The sequence below is a fragment of the Alosa alosa genome, chromosome 4, assembly GCF_017589495.1.
Source record: "Alosa alosa isolate M-15738 ecotype Scorff River chromosome 4, AALO_Geno_1.1, whole genome shotgun sequence".
NCBI lineage: Eukaryota > Metazoa > Chordata > Actinopteri > Clupeiformes > Clupeidae > Alosa > Alosa alosa.
The window spans coordinates 32,007,153-32,027,286 of NC_063192.1; the positions used below are offsets into that span (position 1 = coordinate 32,007,153).

General features: G+C 45.9%; 1 protein-coding gene across 1 annotated transcript in view; it reads right to left on the minus strand.

Annotated features, from left to right (window-relative positions):
* Positions 1 to 3,654: 3,654 nt before the first annotated feature.
* LOC125293744 (plexin-A1-like) overlaps positions 3,655 to 20,134 on the minus strand; it is a 165,445-nt gene continuing 148,965 nt past the window's right edge. The window contains 12 exon segments of the mRNA XM_048241839.1: positions 3,655 to 3,793; positions 6,301 to 6,451; positions 6,609 to 6,821; positions 7,278 to 7,309; positions 7,311 to 7,448; positions 8,699 to 8,889; positions 10,165 to 10,261; positions 10,364 to 10,467; positions 12,095 to 12,254; positions 12,552 to 12,698; positions 17,099 to 17,165; positions 19,021 to 19,277. Coding sequence (XP_048097796.1) covers positions 3,698 to 3,793; positions 6,301 to 6,451; positions 6,609 to 6,821; positions 7,278 to 7,309; positions 7,311 to 7,448; positions 8,699 to 8,889; positions 10,165 to 10,261; positions 10,364 to 10,467; positions 12,095 to 12,254; positions 12,552 to 12,698; positions 17,099 to 17,165; positions 19,021 to 19,277 — 1,653 coding nt within the window. The 3' untranslated portion in view covers positions 3,655 to 3,697.

Sequence of the window (20,134 nt, forward strand, 5' to 3'; positions counted from 1 at the left end):
AGGATGGGGGCTGCCAAGGCACTCTGTGCAAAGTGAAAGCTCTGTGTCTGTAGAAACAGCTTCTCCGTTTTAAAACATGTCTCGCTAGTTTTGTTTTGTGGGCTCAAAATCATTGAGCAAAAACAAAAAGTATTTGTTTTGTTCTAACTCCCACAGCTGTCATTTGATCAGACATGTGACAAAACAAAACAATAGTGGCAAAACTAAATTAATCAACACGCAACACACGCAGAAAAAAAAAAATCAAAACATTTCAACACTTGCTTCATTTACAAGAATGAGTCTTAGAAATGTGATTGATTACGCTCATTGCCAAATAAACAAAGAAAGAACAAAAGAACACTCCTTGCACCTTAAAAAAAGGAAAAAACATCACAGCGCATCAAGTGTCTTGGCAATTTCAAACACATCCAGCTGTTTAACCATCACAGTCATCAAAGCCAGTGCACCAGAGAGGCAGAGCCCATCAACATTTCCATCAGAAATTAATGTGGAAACAAAATGCACTCAATCAGCTTGTAAATGCTTATTGATGTGTATAATAGCGCTTTAAACCATTAAGCACTACTGAGAGGTCCCACTGGTAATCTTAATTGATTAAAAAATATCACTTTAACATGAATGGAAAACAAATTACCAAGTACCTTGAGACTGCAATAATAAGATATTGGTAGAATAAAAGAGGATGATGAAGAATGGGGAAAAAAAATGTATTTGGAGATCACAATCATGAGTAAGGCTAGTAAAGCCTTTTTCTATTGGACAAGTAACCCTGTTTCAAGTTTATATCAAGTATATGTAGGAAGTCCAGCCCTGTCGGGGTGGGGGAGGGGGAGGGGGTGGGATGAGGGGCTTTGAGGAGTCTGGTGGGAATGGGGACAGTGACTGAGCCGCTGGCTCTGGTATTGGGGATGGAGAGTGGCATGGGGAATTCTCTATGAAGGCAGAGTTGCTTTGTTGAGGAATGCTTTCATTATTGTATGTGAGCAGGTCAGAGAGGAGAAGATGGCGTACGCAGGTAAGACAGACATGCACTGTTAGGAGCGGTCTTGGAAGAACCCTTGATTTCATGTCAGGTAGATATCACATCACAGTAGAGCAGAGACTAGGAGGATATCAAAGAGAACCTCTCCATATTAAAAAAAGAGAAAGATGTTCCTGAAGAGCGAAAACAACAAAAGCTTGCAACAACAAGTGCATGGCTACTGTGGTATGGAGACCTGCTCCCAACTTAATCAGAGAAAAACTATACTATTGTATATGGTATAATTAAATACAAATAAATAAAAAAAAATGATAATTTCTTCATTGAATCCCTGCCCCCTCATCTAACCCCTGATGTTTAGAGGTGGATATAGTGAGGTACAAAAGGCAAAGATGAAAACTTCAGTTTGAGAGACTTGGAATTTCTTTCATCATTTTTCTGACCTAAATATTTCAGAGAGTCCCCCCTCCCACCAAGTTTCTATTCCTTCTTTAATCTCAATGGAAAGGGTAAAAGGAATGTAGTTTTCTTCTGTTGTTTGAACATGTCTGACTTTAAGGGAACTGGAGCAGGACTTGAAAGGGATCTGAAGCAATACCGAGAGCTTCACAAAGGTACAACATCTCAGAAGAATAAAAAAAGGGTGAAGACACACTTTTTCATACTTTGACAGTGCCAAAGCACATTTCACTGTCTTGTTACACATCACTGATGTTTACATTTTATTTTTTTTTTCACACAATAGATTACAAAATAATAACAGATAACGTTCTCTCAATGTGTAGCACATGAAAGACTTTCTTTTCTATAAGCAATAAGTTCTATTTTGTTGCCATTGATGAAAAAAAAAAAAGGGGAAAAATAGATTTTCAAATCCAGTTAAGAGAATAAGAAAATATTATATAGCTGACCACAGTTCAAATTACAAAAACTGACCAAAGACAACTATTCAATAAACAAAGACATACAGTGACCTGAAACTACATCATGTATGAGGAAATGTGGCATGGGCTTGTAAAAAAATGCAAATTTAACAGGCTCATGTCAATTTTGTGGCACAATGTGTTCAAGAAGGAAGCCAAACTACAGCATTAATGTTCTGACAGAAGTCTCTCCACAGCCCAGCCTGAGACAGCAGAGCCTCAGCCTCACCTAGAGGAGCAGTGTTTCTTTACACTGAAAACGAGCTGGGGAAGGTGTGGGGGCAAATCAAAAGAGAGTGGCACATCTCCAGAGGGAGAAGACTTGATATGGGTAGAGAGAGAGAAAGAGAGAGAGAGAGAGAGAGAGAGAGAGAGAACAAAAGGGGAGAGGAAGAGAGAAATACAAAATAAATTCACATCTGCTACATGTCACCGTGTGACTGAACTAGGATTCCCTCCCTTGAAGTTACACCTGAATGCCTTTCCTACTTTCAGACGTTCTCCCTTCAGCTGAGGGACATATCCTTCATTTGACACTGCGGATAGCCACAGTGGAGCGAGGAGGCGCTATGCTAGTACATGGCCCCAAAACAACATGGATGCTTCTCCTTCAGGTGGCTGAACTCAGCTGGCAGATTCTGAGACAACATTTATACTGTCATTGTTGTCAGATGTGAACACAGTTCTTTTTTTTGCATTGCAACAAATGGCCATGGAATATAAAATAAAGCCATTTTGAAGAGATTTTACAATAAAACCACAATAGCACTGAAGGTCAAAAAGATGCAAATAAAACCAAAATACATTTCTTAGTTCACTCCAACCTTGGCCATTATCCACTGAAAGACTAAGCTTCCAAATGCTGATATCTTTGTAGATCACTAGGTAAAATTTCAACTCTCAACTTCTCAGTCACTGGGCAAGTCAACAGTTAAATAATAGCACATTTTTTAATCTAAAAAAAGTTCTGCACTAAACAACATTCAAATAAAACATGGCACATGACACCTTTCTTTTTTTCATTTTCATTATTCAGTCTTTGAAATATCAAATCCATTTTTTGTTGAACTCTCTACGATAAAATGGAAAACTTCTTTTCATTTTGTCTTTAAAAAATGCAGTTGCATTTATATATCTATATATATATATTTATATTTATATATTTCATCTTTTGTTCCTGTTATTTGTGCAAATTCAGCAGTAACACATGTGGCAGGAGACTGGAGCGAGTGGGCAGATCGATAAAACAAAACAAAATAAAAAAAATAAAAAATATATAAAACCATTTTTTGAAAATGAAGCGCTAAAAGGGAGTGACATCCATCCATCCATTCATCCACATGGGAGAAGGACTCCCGTCAGTGTGTCCATTCACACGATGGAAGCATGATCCCTGTAGTCCGACGACATTCTTCTCTGCTCCTTCCCTCCTTGCCTTCTACACAGCAGTTCAACAACTGCAGCGGATGACTGATTGATATATATATATATATATATATATATATATATATATATATATATATATATAAATAAAACTACAAACAAAATCAAAAGTAACCTGTAGAGCAACCAGCACTAAGAGTGCTGCCCACGGGAAGTGTAACAGTTCTTAGGCAGCTGGAGGGGAAACGGGATGTGATGCAAAAGGTGCCACCCTAGGAGCTTGTGGTGGGTCTCCAGTGTACTGCTGCAGTCCATGTTGCAGTCCTTTAGCTTCCTGTTTGTTTATTTTTTTTTTTTGGGGTGTTAAGAGGGTTCTCCAGTTCCACCGCTGCTGGCCGAGCGGTTCTCAGCTGGACAGCGCCATGGTGTCGATGACCTGCTCCAGCTTACTGCGGAGTCTCTGCCGGCGAGCCTGGTCATCCTTCTGTAGTGCGGACAAGATCTGCGGAGGAGAGCAGAGCACCAGATGAGAAGAGAGGAGAGGAGAGAGGAACAGAACAGAGAAAAGGAGAGGAGGAAGAAAAGGGGGATGGGAAGAAAGAGAGGAGGAGGACAAAGAGGGGAAGGACAGAGCAGGAGGACAGGAGCCCAGATGAGGGGTGGGGGGAGGAGGTGCAGTGGAGGAGCAGCAACAACAACAAAACAGGAAGAGCTATTTACAAATGACAGAAAGGCATTACTGTATCTAATGCACTCATGGATGTAACCACACACACACAAACACACACACACACACACACGCACACACACGCACACACACACCACACACACACACACTCACTCACATACACTCACACACAGACACACAGAGAGAAGAGAAGGCTTCCAAAAAATCTGAATTAAAAATCAAAGAAAGAAGTGCGCTTGATGGGGAGCACAGAGGACACCATCTGAGGACTCTCACAGAGAGAGGAGCGCAAGGAAGAAACAAAGAAGGAGAGAACACAGAGAGAGAGAGAGAGAGAGAGAGAGAGAGAGAGAGAGAGAGAGAGAGAGAGAGGGGGGGGGACCGAGAGAGAGAGAGAGAGGGAGAGAGAGAGAGAGAGAGAGAGAGAGAGAGAGAGAGAGAGAGAGAGAGAGAGAGAGAGAGAGAGAGAGAGAGAGAGAGAGAGAGAGAGGGGGGTGACCGAGAGAGCGGGAGAGAGAGAGAGAGGGGAGAGAAAGGAGAGAGAGAGAGAGAGAGAGAGAGAGAGAGAGAGAGAGGGGGGGAGCGAGAGAGAGAGAGAGAGAGAGAGAGAGAGAGAGAGGGGGTGACCGAGAGAGCGGGAGAGAGAGAGAGAGAGAGAGAGAGAGGGGGTGACCGAGAGAGCGGGAGAGAGGAGAGAGAGAGAGAGAGAGAGGGGGGGTGACCGAGAGCGGGAGAGAGAGAGAGAGAGAGAGAGAGAGAGAGAGAGAGGGGAGACCGAGAGAGGGGAGAGAGAGAGAGAGAGAGAGAGAGAGGGGGGTGACCGAGAGAGCGGGAGAGAGTGAGAGGGAGAGAGAGAGAGAGGTGAGGTCACTAACAGCTCGGCTGCGGCGGCATTATATGGCGCTAATTCTCGCCGGGCGCTTCGTGGACACCCACATCTGGATAATAAGCAGCGATGATTGCCACAGCGACGGCCGACGGGCGAATAGAGCCAGCTGCAGTGCATTAGGCGCCCAGAGGGGAGGGCCGAGACAGAGCCGAGCGTGGAGGGAGGGCCGCGGTGTCAGACGCTGAATAGGGTTAGGTTTGGACCCCCACCTCCATTCAGACGCCGCACGCACATTACAGTTTGGGAGAGGGCACTCCGCGCACCATGCTGCGGAACTGGCCAATTGTAAGACTGCTCACAATAGTGCCAGAGATAGGGATAGGCTTTACACACACACACACACACCCTACTCTCCCCTACTTCCTCTGCCCTTTATACACACACACACATGCACACAGAGAGAAAAACAGTAATGAGAATGCAGTGAATAGCTGAGACTAAATGGCTTGTGCCTCATTATCTCTTTCCACACACACGCACGCACGCAAACACACACACACACACACATACATACATAAACGCACGCACGCGCACGCACGCACACGCACACACACACACACACACACACACACACACACACAACTTAACAGTGATGGCTCACCACTCCTCACACTTCTCATTAGTTAGCAATGTGCATCTCAGTGTGTGTCCATCTCCACAAGCCATGTGTGTATAGATCACACGGAAGCAGCACTAGATGCACTGCAGCGCAGGTTGTCAGTGACAACTCTAAACAGAATATATGCAGATATACAGCACTATTTGATTATACCGTCTACAAGAAAATACTGTGCAAAATGTATGGGGTATGAAATGATGGCCGAAGTGAGCAATGTACAGCACTGAATGAATCGCCCACTTGTCAAGACGTATATCTGAGATGAGATCCGAGAGATGTCCTTTAATGCAGACAGACTCTGACTGGGGACTGAGCGACTACCACAAAACCCTGGGCTACAAAACTCTCTAGTGACACCACCTGCAAAGCTGTGAAACAACAGAAGGGTCCCGCAGTCCTGTGTTTGGGCAGTCCACTGGGCCAAAGGCACCGCTGCTGAACGCCCACCGGCCCACTGGGCTGGGCTCACTGGCTGGGCTCACCGGCCGGCTGGGCTGGGTCACTGGCTGGGTTCACCGGCCGGCTGGGCTGGGCTCACTGGCTGGGTTGGGCTGACTGGCTGGATTGGGCTAACTGGCAGGGGGCTGGGCTAACTGGCTGGGTCACTGGCTGGGTTGTGCTCACTGGCTGGGCTGGGCTCACTGGCTGGGCTGGGCTCACTGGGTGGGCTGGGCTAACTGGCTGGGCTCACTGGCTGGGTCACTGGGTTAACTGGCTGGGCTGGGCTCACTGGGTTGTGCTCACTGGCTGGGCTCACTGGCTGGGCTAACTGGGCTGGGTCACTGGCTGGGCTAACTGGCTGGGCTTACTCACCTCGTCTTTGTACTTGACGATGTAGGAGTAGATCTCGTGCAGCGCGCTCATGCTGTTGAACTGGCTGAGGTGCAGCCGGGACTGCTCCGCCAGGTAGGCACTCATGTCCTGGTCACTGATGGCCGGCATGCGGGCGATGTCCGAGTAGTACCTGCAGGGAAGAGCAGCTCGATTACGGATAGCCAAGAGGGACATTAAGCGCTGCAGAATAAATTCCTCATCTGTATTTTATCCAGGCGGAACATTGAAGCTTGCGTTTCATCGCAGAAAGGTCAAGCATATGAGAATCTGCTGATTGGTGAATGTACCTCTCCACCCAGTTCTTGTAGTTGGGGATGTCTTTAGCGTAGAGCAGCTTGTTGGAGGGCGAGTCTTTGCCCAGTTTGTGCTCGGAGGTGGAGCAGGAGTCCATGAAGGTCTGTGCCACCACTGATAGACAGGCGTCAGTGATGCTGTTCTTGTGGATATCAAAGACGAACTGGGGGTTCTTGATGACGTTCACCCAGAAGCGGAGCGGTAAGCTGCGTATAGGAGTCATACATCAGCTTCTACATAGTATGTTTCACACAGCATACCACATGAGCCATGTCAACACAATCACAACGCCAAGCACTGATGCAATGCACAAGCTCATATGCAACTTCAAGGTCATACAAATCAATGCACATGAGAAATCCAATAATTTACAGACACAAACGCACTGACGCAAAGAGGCACACATGAAAAGATAAATATACACACTGCATTAAAATGACAATGAGACCACACACACACACACACACACACACACACACACACACACACACTCACACACACACACACACTCACACACACACACTCACACACACACACACACACACACACACACACACACACACACACACACACACACACACACACACACACACACACACACACACTCACACACACACACACACACACACACACACACACACACAGGTAATTCTGCCTCTCACCAGTTGCTCTTCCAGGTGTGTCTGACGTCGAGAGTCAGTGATCTGGTGCTTGTCCGCCTGCTCGTCCAGGAAGTCGAACATGTACTTAATAGCCAGAGGCAGGGCGCTGCCCCGGTGAGCTGTGCTGAAGATCGTCTCGAAAAGGTCATCCACAAACTTCTGTAGCGTACCCTGGACAAGTGAACACATGCCATTCACAGAGCATTAGTGCAGGCCCAGACGCCACAATGCTAACATCGTGAATTATTTTGTAGACATTCCAATCCCTCTTCGTACAGAAAACAAGAACAAATATGTGGCGAGCACTCTACAGGTATTTAAATATGATTGCTTCATGCGAGGCAAAGCAACAGCATTTACGCTATTCCATCCCCCCAGTTCTCCATTATGAAATGCCTTTTGTGGAAGAGCCACAGTGGTGGTCGTGAACATGGTGATGTCCAAGCATGAAACCAGGCCTGACAGGAGAGACGCAGTTCAAAACTGACCTAGCGCCTTGAGAAGAAATCTAATTCAAATCAAACTTGGATTACCCTGTGACGCCGCTAGAGTGAGACCTGTGTCATTGAGTCTGAGAAAATGGCACATGGGCTCACCAGCCCAATCACCCTCTCACAGCACACACACACACAAACACACACGCACGCACGCACGCACGCATGCACGCACGCACGCACGCACGCACACACACGCAAGAGGTGTCTGGCTCATTCTAGAGCCACGTCACTGATCTGGGACCAGCGTTCTCCTCCTGTCCCTGTCAGACTGGGGCTGCAGGTCCCCAGCATGATAACAGGACAGCCCTCAGGGGGTGACTGGAGCAGGAGAACGAAGCCCCATCAGGCTCGTCCACTGGTCATGGTGGCTACACAGACGCAGCCCCCCCCCCCCCGACGCATTCCATTGGCCTCTCTGTTCTGTCAGCATGCACTGAGGAGCACTCGATCCACAACAAATTACCTGTCTCCTGCTGTTGCCATCGCACCCCTTCCCATCCCATTTATCTATCTTTTTATTATGAGGCCAAATTGACCACCCAAGAGGCTTGTAAACAGCTTCTCATTTCCATTTTCTCCTTCCCACACAATTAGAGAGAGAAGCAATCTGGACAAACAAATGGAGAAAAGACAGAGATGAGCCGAAGGAGAGCAAGTGAGGCAGCGAGAGGGCGTGTGTGTGTGTGAGAGAGAGAGGTGGACAATACGGAGACATTTGGACACCGAACCCACGGCTTGTACGATAAGGCTTATGATGCAATCATTTCCAGGCTATGAACTTTCAAAGCTTTGAGTTTTTTAAAGACATTTCTCATAAAAGATGTTTTGGCTTCTTATTGTCTGGTGTCCACCACTGAAGAAGCAAAACAGTGAAGACTGGAGATGAGACAGAGGATGGAGAGCCTTCAGTAGGTGGGCACGTACCTTGGTAGCCAGCAGACGGGTCAGGTAGATCTCGGACACCATCTTGCTGCCGCGGTCCCCCTCCCGCTGGTCTGAGTGGTCGTGGTTCTTGACCAGGTGCCACAGCTTGGTGCCGCTCTCCAGGTCTGGAGTGATCATGGGCGTCCGGGAACGCAGGCTGTCTGGGCTGCTGGCCGTCCTCAGCATGCTCTCTACACACACACACACACACACACACACACACACACACAGGCAGACAGAGAGTGTAAGGACAGACCCCAGGCTTTAGATGTTCATCCTCAGTAGGTTTTTCAAAGACAACAATGCCTGTGCATCCATTAAAGGTCACTTTATACCTTTTTTTGGGTGGACACATTCAAGCATTCAAATGCATCCATCAGGGAGTTCACTAAGCACAGCATTTAACTGAGTCCAATGACAACAACAAAACAGAATTCAGAGAAAGAACAACAATTACAAAGAAGTGAAAGCTAAAAGTGAAGGGAAAATGGTGACCAATGGTGGCCAAGAAAGCAAATGAATGACATAGCGGATTGCCTTTCTCCCTACAATCCCCCACTGCACACAAACAAACACACACACATACACATACACACACACATATTGCACATAATATTCTCCTCTGTACAGGAACAATAATTTAAACTGCAGTTAGGAGAGCGAATATCTGTGCACCTCCCCGGAGGCTATGTGAAAGCCTGGTTTCATCGTTAATCGGACGGGTGTCAAAAGTCAGACCGGGACACCAAAGAGATGCCAATCTGTTGTGCCGCTCGGCATGGACGGGAGCCAGGGGGGGCCTGGTTTGCATTTCGCTGTCGGCCAAGAATCCAAACAGTTCCGCCGAAACACAGAGTACTAGCTGGGAGGATTTTCATAATTGTAGATATCGTGGGTATTTGTTGTTGGGGTATTTTAGCGGGGCTCTGCAGACAGTAATCATGAATAATTGTTCTGGCTCAAGGCATGCTGCCATCAAGGTGAATGCCAGGTAGGATGAGGCTTGTGGTAAAAAAAAAGGCTTTGCCGTTCCAATCTCAGTTGCCATGCCAACAACGGAGCCTGTGACAACAATGTGGGGCCTCCAGGAGAGAGGACACACTTGCGAACACAATGCAGGACACACATGACCGCTGTACCACAGATGGACTCTCTGGCCGCCACAGCGCCACGTTTCATAGCTTTGAGTGTCTGCGGTCCAATGCAATCATGTCCCTCCTTTTCTGAAGAAGTGTATGTGCCAGTTTTCTCCAACCACTCTCACTCTCTCTTTCTCCCTTTGAGCGTGTATCAGCTTCCAGAGACAAATGGAAACCAGGAGAGTCCAACACAAGCGTAAGGAAATGGCATATTTCAATTCTGATGTTCATGGTGGAATGTATTCACAAGTTCATTACTGGCTGTTAGTCAGAGCCTGGAGGGAGCCTTCCCATTAGACTGGAGAGGGGAGGGACAGAGGTACTCACCATATCTGCTAAGAGATTTAGTGAATGTTGAGGAGTTGGAGATGTTGTAGGCAGAGTTCTGCTTTGGCACAAGGGCAACGGCTGACCCGTCTGTAACCTGCACAGTGAGAAGGATGGGATCAGGTCACTGTGCATAAACTCCAAAACACTAGAACAAGAGAAACTGTGTTGTGGAGAACATTTCCCTGGCATAGCATACCTGATAGTGAGCGAGTGTGTTTAAGCGCTTCCAGTCATTGTCAATCTTCGTGGTGACGTCCTCGTCTTGGAGAATGATTCGAGCCATCCTGCCCTGGCGCCACTCTGCAAAGGACCAAAAAACGATGTCAGCAAAAGAATCCAAAAACACTCATTTGACTGGGCTCCAAAATGGCCTCTCACTGAGACAGACCAACTGAGTGAAGGGACAAACTTTTAAAGAGAAAAACACTTTTCAGAAAATATAGAAAAACAACCCGACCATATCATTTTCAAAAAATGTCTAGGTGTCTTTCAATCTATGATTACTCTTTCATAAAAAAAACATCTCTTTCAATGAGGCGTACACTGACAGTCTTGCCCACACTATTGGCCCTGTACTAAAGCTCAGTGTTTCCCATACATTGACTTATTTGTGGCGGCCCACCACAATATCAACATTGACCACCACCAGGGTAGGAATTTCACGGCGGCCATCCTACTAATAGCGATTTTTATTTAGCCTGTGGCCTGTCAAAATAATCTTAGCATTCACAGCGCAAATGTCTTTTACGCAGTGGAGAAAGTGACAGTGCAAGAAAGAAAGTGCGTCCAAATTCACCCATTCTCAGTTGAATTACAAGCGAAGTAGCCTATTCATCACACAGACATCACAAGTATCACATGAAAGAGCTTTTTCTGAGCTTTTAAACGATGTTAGCCGATAATTGCTGTGTTGAACGGTTCACGAGAAAAGTAAATAATATAATTCAATTTAATCATACATTCTACTAAAGGTTTTGCGTCCCATGATCTCCCAACCCATTCATCTCGGTGGAATACTTACGAACCCTTCTTTTAACACATGACAAACCATATATCAGAATAAACAGCAGACCTTACTGAACACAAAGGTGTAAAGCAGTCCTCTGTACAGTAACAGTTAGTTCCAGAGTAATCCAGTTTTGAATTTGCAGTAAAGTTCGACATACATGGATGTCACCAAATTTGGGCTTTAAGTTTTACATTGTTTACATTGTTCCACATGATTTCATAACGGGCCAAATACAAAATAAATGTTACAAATATTGCCTAGATATTGGTAAATCAGAGTACAGCTGACTAAGAGTTTGTGAAAGTAGCCTTAATGATCACAAAATGCTAAGCATGCATCTAGGCTATTTGAGTTTCTTAAAGCTGAGCTGTGCTTAAATTGTTCAATACATGATTTGATAACAGGCCAAATATAAAATAAATGTTATATATAGCCTAGATATCTGTAAATATTAGATGATCAGATGATTTACAGTTCTATGTAATGTCATGTTTCATGTTTTTGTAATGTTTCATACAGTGATGCAGGTGTACTGCAGTGAATAGGCTAAATACAACTTTTTTATAGCCTACTACTGTATAGTTAACTTTGGCCTTGGTGCCCTGACATGTGGCCTTTGTGCCCCCCACCAAATATGCCCAACTGAAGGCCAAGTGGCCTTGCCCCCAGAATGGTGAAATTCCAAGCCTGACCACCACACAATGATTTTCCAGGTTGTACTAAATTGTGCTTAAATCTGGTTATCATCATAACCACGCTGTGCTAATTTGTTAAAAACTGTTGCATTCAAGTCAATTCTGCAAACCAACCACCACAAATAGAATTCAATTATGTGGGAAACACTGAAAGCTGAACTACACCACACTAGCTGGATCCAGTTATTTCTATGCTCCATCTGTGAACAGGCCTTCCTCTTACCCAGGTCCATGTCCCCAGCCTTGGGCCGCTGTGAGTAGGGACTGCCCTTGTACACAGCGTCCAGGAGCTTCTCCTTCACCTGGGTGATGGTATCGCAGTTCAGGCACTTGACCATCACCTCCGGGGCATTCTCATTCTCCGGGTTTACACAGTGGAGAGTCTGCAGGGGACAAACCCAAGGCCATTAGTCATCGCCGCGCTGTCAACACGTGTTTAAAGGCTCACAGATACATGCAGAAATGGCTCGGGGAGAGTGTCGCTGTGTGAAGGAAGTACAGACACCTTTATAGAGAGCCATCATGCACAGTAGGATATTAGTAGACTATGCAACTGTAGAAATAAAGAGTGTGGGACTCCAGTGAAAGAGTGTTAATGGAGTGTTCCTCCGGCTGGCTAGTGGTTTGTGGGTGCCTGCTGGGTACATGTTTATTTGACTGTGTGCCGTGGCTGAGCTGACCAGGGTCTTGTAGTCGATCTGCTGGCGGATGAGCTTGTCCTCGCTGAGGGAGTAGCGCGCCTCGCCCGTGATGGCGTCAATGGGGCCCTTCTCCATCTGCTGCTTCATGGCACAGTACAGCATGAAGAGGGGCTCCCCGGCACACTCCTGAGAGAGAGAGAGAGAGAGAGAGAGAGAGGGATGAAGAGAGAGAGGGATGGAGAGAGAGAGAGAGAGGGGATGGAGGGGGAGGGAGAGGGATGGAGGGGGAGGGAGAGGGATGGAGATGGAGAGGGGGGAGGGAGAGGGAAAAGGGGAGAGAGAGATGGAGAGGGGGGGGGAGAGGGATGGAGGGGGAGGGAGAGAGATGGAGATGGAGAGGGGGGAGGGAGAGGGATGGAGATGGAGAGGGGGGAGGGAGGAAAGGGGAGAGTGGGGGAGAGAGATAGGGAGAGAGATAGAAAGAAAAAATGAGAGAGGGAATCAATAAATCAACAGAGGCAGAAATTGGTGCAGTGTCAAAATGAGTAGCACTAACTGTGTCCTTTTCCTTATGATCACTAAGAGAAGCATACACTGACACAGTCAAAGACAATCAAACATGGATATGAATATATGAATATATATATTATATTGTACCTCAAAGTAACAGATCTGACATTTTCATTACACAATTTCTTTAAGTAAATGCAACAATGGTATATCTATGTAAGCACCTGTAAAATATGTTTATAGTGGTTATCACCACACTGTTTAATTTTTGTTACTACAATGACCATAATGCTTTATGTTTTTGCAATATGTTGATATGGAATTCGGTAAAGATCAATCAGATTTGTTTGTTCTCTGTATTTTTATTTGAATTTTATATCGTCCAATGATAATGTATAAATGTTTAATGCCCGCGAAATGGTGAGCTCTCTGAACATTCGAACGCCTCAGGAGAGGAGCTGAGAGTTCAGTCCCAGTCCGAGTTTGCACTGGAGAGGAGACTTTGCTGTCTGTAGTTTGTTGAGACCATTTAATAGGCAAAACGCAGTCGTCCCTGGGAGGTCTGGCTCCGGTAGCCTGGTAAAGCAGAGCCTGGAATCTTTCAGATTAAGGGTCTGGCCACGAGTAATGAAATTGGCCCAATTCGAGGGGCGGCACCAAGCATTTGAAACTCTCACTGCACGCAGTTGGATAACGCTACGACCAATCACAACAATTCATCAGTGTCAGTCATCAGTGTAGCTCGCCTTTGTCCCGCCTACACCGATTTGATTGGTCCCTCTCGCTCGAGAGATAGAAGAAATTTGGATCATTGCTTGTGGCCAGAGTTAACCTGGCAATAGCCAGATGAATTTCGCTCCGCCTAGCTCCACTCATCCATCTGGAACCGATCCATTGAAGTGTTGCTTCAGAAGGCTGGGCCTAATCAAAAAATGCTTGCATATGATTGAATAAGCCACTTGTCCGTCATCTATTGACGTGCTACTTCAACCACTCACATCGAAGCCAACCCGTGACGCTAATAACAGACTCACAGTCGCTTCTACGCTATGTCACATCTATGAAACTCCCGCCCTCGCCCTGATTGGCTAAACCATAAAGTTGGTTGGAGAAATCACTCTCAATGGAAGAGGTCCCAGATGGATGTGAGTGAAGCTAGGCGGAGCTAAGCGGAACGACATTCATCTATCTAGGGTCAGGTTAGGCCAGAGTATCTTGCGGGCACAAAATTCAAATTGTGCTCTCGCGAGAACTCTGGATTTCCAGGGTACTCCAGGCTGCCTTAGCAGCGTGAATCAAATCGCGCGCAAGGCAGCATGGGAACACCCAGGCTAGCAACATCCTCCACCGAATCGCATGTAGGGTGTATTGGTAATTCATTTAACTACATTAACCACTAGTATTATTATTTTCACATTGATTATTTACATTCTGTGGGAATACACTATACACGAGCTATACGGTAAGTGTAGTATTTTTACAGTGGAGGCACCGTGCCATTTAATTCTTTGATTGTCTTTATTAATTATTAGCCTACTGTGGTATTCAGGAATAGTTCAGCCAGCTCACCATTCCACCGCTGAGACCTTCAGGATCCTGTTTGCGCCACTGTGTTATGTATTGTAACTAGTGCCTATGCACACACCCGTTAAGAAGGGGTTACATATACACAATACATATATGTTTATGTATGTATATGATATTGTGTACACTGCATTTCCACACTGAGATTGAGGGGCTGCATGTAAAGCCATGCCAGCAGTCTGCTTGTGTTCACAGCTTGACACGAGAGCCCGGCTCCCTCTACCACTCCATTTGATGTCCACTGCTTTCACATAATCACAAGAGCTTGCCAATCAATACAGCCATTACCCTTCCTCACAGAGAGATGAAATACACTTGGGAAGACAAACAGTTGAAATGAGGGGAAAAACAGTGGGAAATGGTGGCAGTTGATGGAGAGGCGAACAGGATGTTAACGATTGGGAGGAAGTGCTTAAAAAGTACTCAGCCTTAGAAAAACACTAGCGTGAGCCCAAGCTGAGCCAGGTAGGGACAGCAGATGGCAAAAGTAGTTTAAGTCAGAGTTACTGGGCCTCATGAAGGAGGTGATATTCAAAGAAATGTGTATCCACAATTTGCTCTTCTTTTAAATACTGTCTTGACTTTTAGGATTCAGCCTTGTTATCTTATTTCTCTTTTCTCTTCTCTTAGCTATAAAATCTAATTAGAAAGGTTGAATTATAAAATGTGTGGACATTGATTCTATTTACCCTACAGTTAAATTATTTCAACTATTTTTCTCCTCACAGAAACTCTAGAGGCCATAATGTTGCTCAATAAGGCTCTGTGTCTCATATTTAGTGTTCTGTCTCCGAGGGTCTTGACAGTCAAAGCGGTGTCTTCTTCTCTGTGTCTCCCTGAGCAATTACAGCGTTTAAATGAAATTAGTTAGTGTTTTATTCCTACCGGCTGCAGCAAACTTTGGACGTCACAAGAACATGCTACACTTGTGACACTCTCATGTCCTCATCACACTTAAGAGACATTTGATTTCCACTGGGCTTTGTGTTACAGCACGTTCCATGAGCAAGGTCAAGTGTAATTGAGAATTGGTGGTGGCGCTGGTCTGTGTGTGTGTGTGTGTGTGTGTGTGTGTGTGTGTGTGTGTGTGTGTAAATGTGGAAATACAAGCCTCTGACACCCATACCCAAGACCCCACCCCTCTTTCCCCCTCCAACACCATATGCTGTCAACGTCTCGTTAGCATCTGCACTAATTAGCCAGACAGCTGCTAACCAGAAACGGAAAGGTGCCTACATCAGTCTTGGAAGAGACCTTGGTGCGGCATGCCTGTCAGTGAAATTAGCCCTAATTTCCCCTTCTCTGCCTTCACCTGGCACTTTCTATTGCTCTTGATAAGGCAGAGACAAAAATGAAGCAACACGGAGGGTGTGTGTGTGTGTGTGTGTGTGTGTGTGTGTGTGTGTGTGTGTGTGTGTGTGTGTGTGGTGTGTGTGTGTGTGTGTGTGTGTGTGTGTGTGTGTGTGTGTGTGTGTGTGTGTGTGTGTGTGTGTGTGTGTGGTGTGTGTGTGTGTGTGTGTGTGTGTGTGTGTGTGTGTGTGTGTGTGTGTGTGTGTGTGTGTGTGTGTGTGTGTGTGTGTGTGTGTGTGTGTGTGTGTGTGTGTGTGTGTGTGTGTGTGTGTGTGTGTGTGTGTGTGTGTGTCGTGGGTCGTTGTGGGATTGGGGGGTGCATCAGAGGATAGAGAGGACGAGGTGGGAGCATCAGGGAGAGCGAAGTCTGGCAACTTTCAAAAGAGCTGATGACAGCTCAGCCTAAGATCTTCATTAGAAAAAGAGCAGAAAAAAAATATATATATTACAATGGCGGTGAGGTCTTACCACAGCCTTGGATAAAGGACCAGTGCCCAGAATGCTAATTCTACTGTCAAAAGCAACCAGGGACTGGATGCATTACATTTCAGCACTCACAATCTCTGACATGCGCCTACAGCATTGACAGCTTCATCTCAAGATTGCAGGCAACATATGAAAACCCGTGGGGCCAGCGCCAAAGACCCTTATTTAAAATGCATCATTTCAAGGAGCTTTGAAGACGACTTCAAAAACAAGCTTTTATCACACATATACTTAAATGTCTGCGATAGGACATCAGCGGGCTACTGTATCTGCTTTGCGTGAATGTGAAACAGTTTGTCTGCTGGACATAGCGTCCATTGATGGGAGTGTGAACGGCATCAAGGGGTTGAAAAGAGAGAGACCGGTGTTTACTTTCTTGCCTCCAAATTTATATTTATCCTTTGACTGCCAGACACCTTCCTTTCAGCAGTAACTAATGCAAATTGGAAATATTTTTGCCTCTCTGTCTCCTATTGATTAAAATTCTTTTACCGGTGCACGGCCTCTCAGCGTGATTGGTCTGATGAAACCTCAGCACCCACAGAGAAATGAAAGTGAGGGAGGGAGAGAGGGAGGGAGAGGGAGAGAGAGGAAGAAAGGAGAGAGGGAAGAGGTGAGACTGGCTCTGATGTGAGAGTGGAGCAGCTGTGGCCTACCTTTAGGAACTTGTACAGCAGGAAGGTGAACCAGTTGGTGAGCATTTTCTCAGCAACAGACTCCGTCCTGATAGAAGAATGAGAAAACAGTCAGAGCCGTCAATCAGTAGAGCAGATCTCCTCCGCAGAGCAGAGGCCATACGTTACAACAACAAGAAACAGACAGAGGCACACAGTGTTTCTCGTCACCTGACAATGTTAATTCAGTCAACCACTTCAGTCAATTACATAGGATTCATTCATTCAAGTTCATTACAAAGCCTGTGTCCTGACCAGTAACGCTGAACCCTCCTAAAAACAGTGTCATTAAGGCATCGTAAAACTCCGCTGAGTTGAAGAAATCTTCACTTCATTCTTTCTTTGTGTTTACATAAAAAAAAGCCAACAATGGTTTCGACAATTGGAGGCGAGTGCTCTGCTCTGCCACATGCCCCCGCAGAGCAGCACTTTATATTATCTGGCTGTGCTCTGGCACAAATCTCCTCACTTATGCCACTTCCTCCAGTGAGGATGATGAGAAATCATCTCTCCATTAATGAGAGGCTGGGGCTGGGGTGAGCTGTGTACACATGAACAGACAAAGCCAGAGAAAAGTGAGTGTTGGAGAAACAAGGCTAATTTATCTCTTGATGCGCGGCTTTGTCTGGTCCCTGGCTCCGTAGGAAGTGAGGCGCTGAAATAGCTGAAGCTTTGTTTAGTGTGTTTTGAGGTTCTGAAAGATCAGACTGTGCATCTCTGAATGCCAGCATCTGATCTGTTATCAGTAAATGCGTTAAGAAGCCCAAGTCGAGATAAACTAGTGGGGGTATCGATAAAGCTGTCTAAAAAAAGATTCCATTTCATAGCGTCTGAGAACGCAACACAAAGAAATGCCAGCCAGATAAAATCACACACTTCAGAGGAATGGGGAGAAATGAGACCCACGATGGAAATACAGGTAGTCGGTCTGTGAAGTCGATTTAAAAACAGGCCGAGCAACCCAGTCCATGGGAAGGCAGTAGCACTCCATTAGGTCAGCTAAACTGACCTGAAGTGCTTTTCTGAATGTTTTGTTCGGTTTAATTACACCTTCCATGTAACTCAAGCACAGTGTTGAAAACAAAAAATGAGGGTGAATTCTAGCTATATTATCAACAGCATCTTTTCATGAATTGACTTCCCTGCACCTGCTACTGTGTTGTTGTGTCTAATCGCCATAACTTGCTCTGGTCGGAGTCCATCCAATAAATAACGAGCTCCTCTCATCAGACACTTTCTGCCTCAATGGAGCGCTTTCACCTCCATGAGAGATCATGGGGAATTCCTCTATGTATAAACTCAGGTTGTTTGTGTCCAACATTGCAGTACTTCTCACTCTGTGTGTGTGTGTGTGTGTGTGTGTGTGTGTGTGTGTATGGTAGTTTGCAGTGTTCCTGTGTGTTCTCTCGTCCACACTTGGTGCTAATGTTCTCTGACAGGGACATGAGGAGGAGAGAGCAGACAGGCAGCCTCAGCACTGAGAGTGGGCAGCGGCAGCATCGGCATGCTGGACTGTGTGTTGGCTTGTGTTTGGCTGTCTGCAAGCATTACTGTGGGCAAACAAGCTGGTTTCTGAATTTACAAATGGCAATAACCGTGTCTTCACAACGCTTCAAAAGACACACTAATCCAATGTCTCTGTGTGTGTGTGTATGTGTGTGTGTGTGTGTGTGTGTGTCTGTGTGTGTGTGTGTGTGTGTGTGTGTGTGTGTGTGTGTGTGTGTGTGTGTGTGTGTGTGTGTGTGTCTGTGTGTGTGTGTGAGTGTGTGTGTGTATCTGTGTGTGTGTGTGTCTGTGAGTGTGTGTGAGAGTGTGTGTGTGTATCTGTGTGTGTGTGTGTGTACGTGTGTGTGTGTATGTGTGTGTGTGTATGTGTGTGTGTGTGTGTGTGTGTAAAAGCCCACCTGCGCAGCAGCAGTTTGGGGTGGTTCTTGCTCTCCAGGTTCTTGTCGATGAGGTCGGAGAGCAGCTGCTTGAGGACGCCGGTGGCGTACTCCATCTCGCCCTGCAGCGCGGTCATGATGAGAGAGGCCACGTTGCCGCGGTCGCGCATGGAGAAGGAGCGCTGCGCCTCCAGCGTGCGGATGAAGCTCAGCAGGAAGTGCTTCTTGGTCAGCAGCTGGCCGAACAGCGTCAGGGCCTTCTCCACGTTGGCCTGCACCTGTCAATCACAGGGGGACAACTGTCAGGGGGACAGTCTAGGGGGGGACAAGGACACAGTCTGAGGGGTGTGTGTATGTGTGTGTGTGACGAGGACACAGTCTGGGTGGTGTGTGTGTGTGTGTGTGTGAAGACACAGTCTGGGTGGTGTGTGTGTGTGTGTGCGACGAGGACACAGTCTGGGCGTAGGACAAGCTCAGGAACACAGACAGATGGAGCTGTGTAGAGGACTCCTAATCACTGCTGTATTCTGCTCTGAAACAGATGTTATTACAGAAGCCTCTGTAACTTGCACAGTGAAAGGCTCAGTCCAACCATGGCCATGGGAAGTGGGTGTGCTAACATGAAAGCTAAAACTCATGGATGCTTTTCTCAGCTGCCTGAGGCATGGGAGAGTAATGTTTACACACACAGCTGTGTTCCCACTGGCCTGAGCTACACTTTGTTTACACATAACTCATGCCTCAGGTTACATTCCATATTAATACCCCCAGAAATATCAAACAGTATATTGAGATGTCTACACTAATTCATAATTTATGGGAGAAATCAGTATTGCTAAGAGAATATTTTAATAACATATTATTCATAAGGATATATGCAGATATACATCTTTTATGGAGTACTTTACAGAAGTGTTGATATCAGACCATGCAATAAAATGACATCATTGCAAAAGTGATTTCCTCCAGAAGGGGAGTACAACCCTGATTCCAAAAAGTTGTGACCCTGTGACCCTGTGTAAAATGTAAATAAAAACAAATCATGCAAATCATGTAAACCCTATATTTAATTGAGAATAGTGCAAGGAAAACATCGTTGAATTGTTTAGACAGAGATATTTTATTGTTTTTAAGA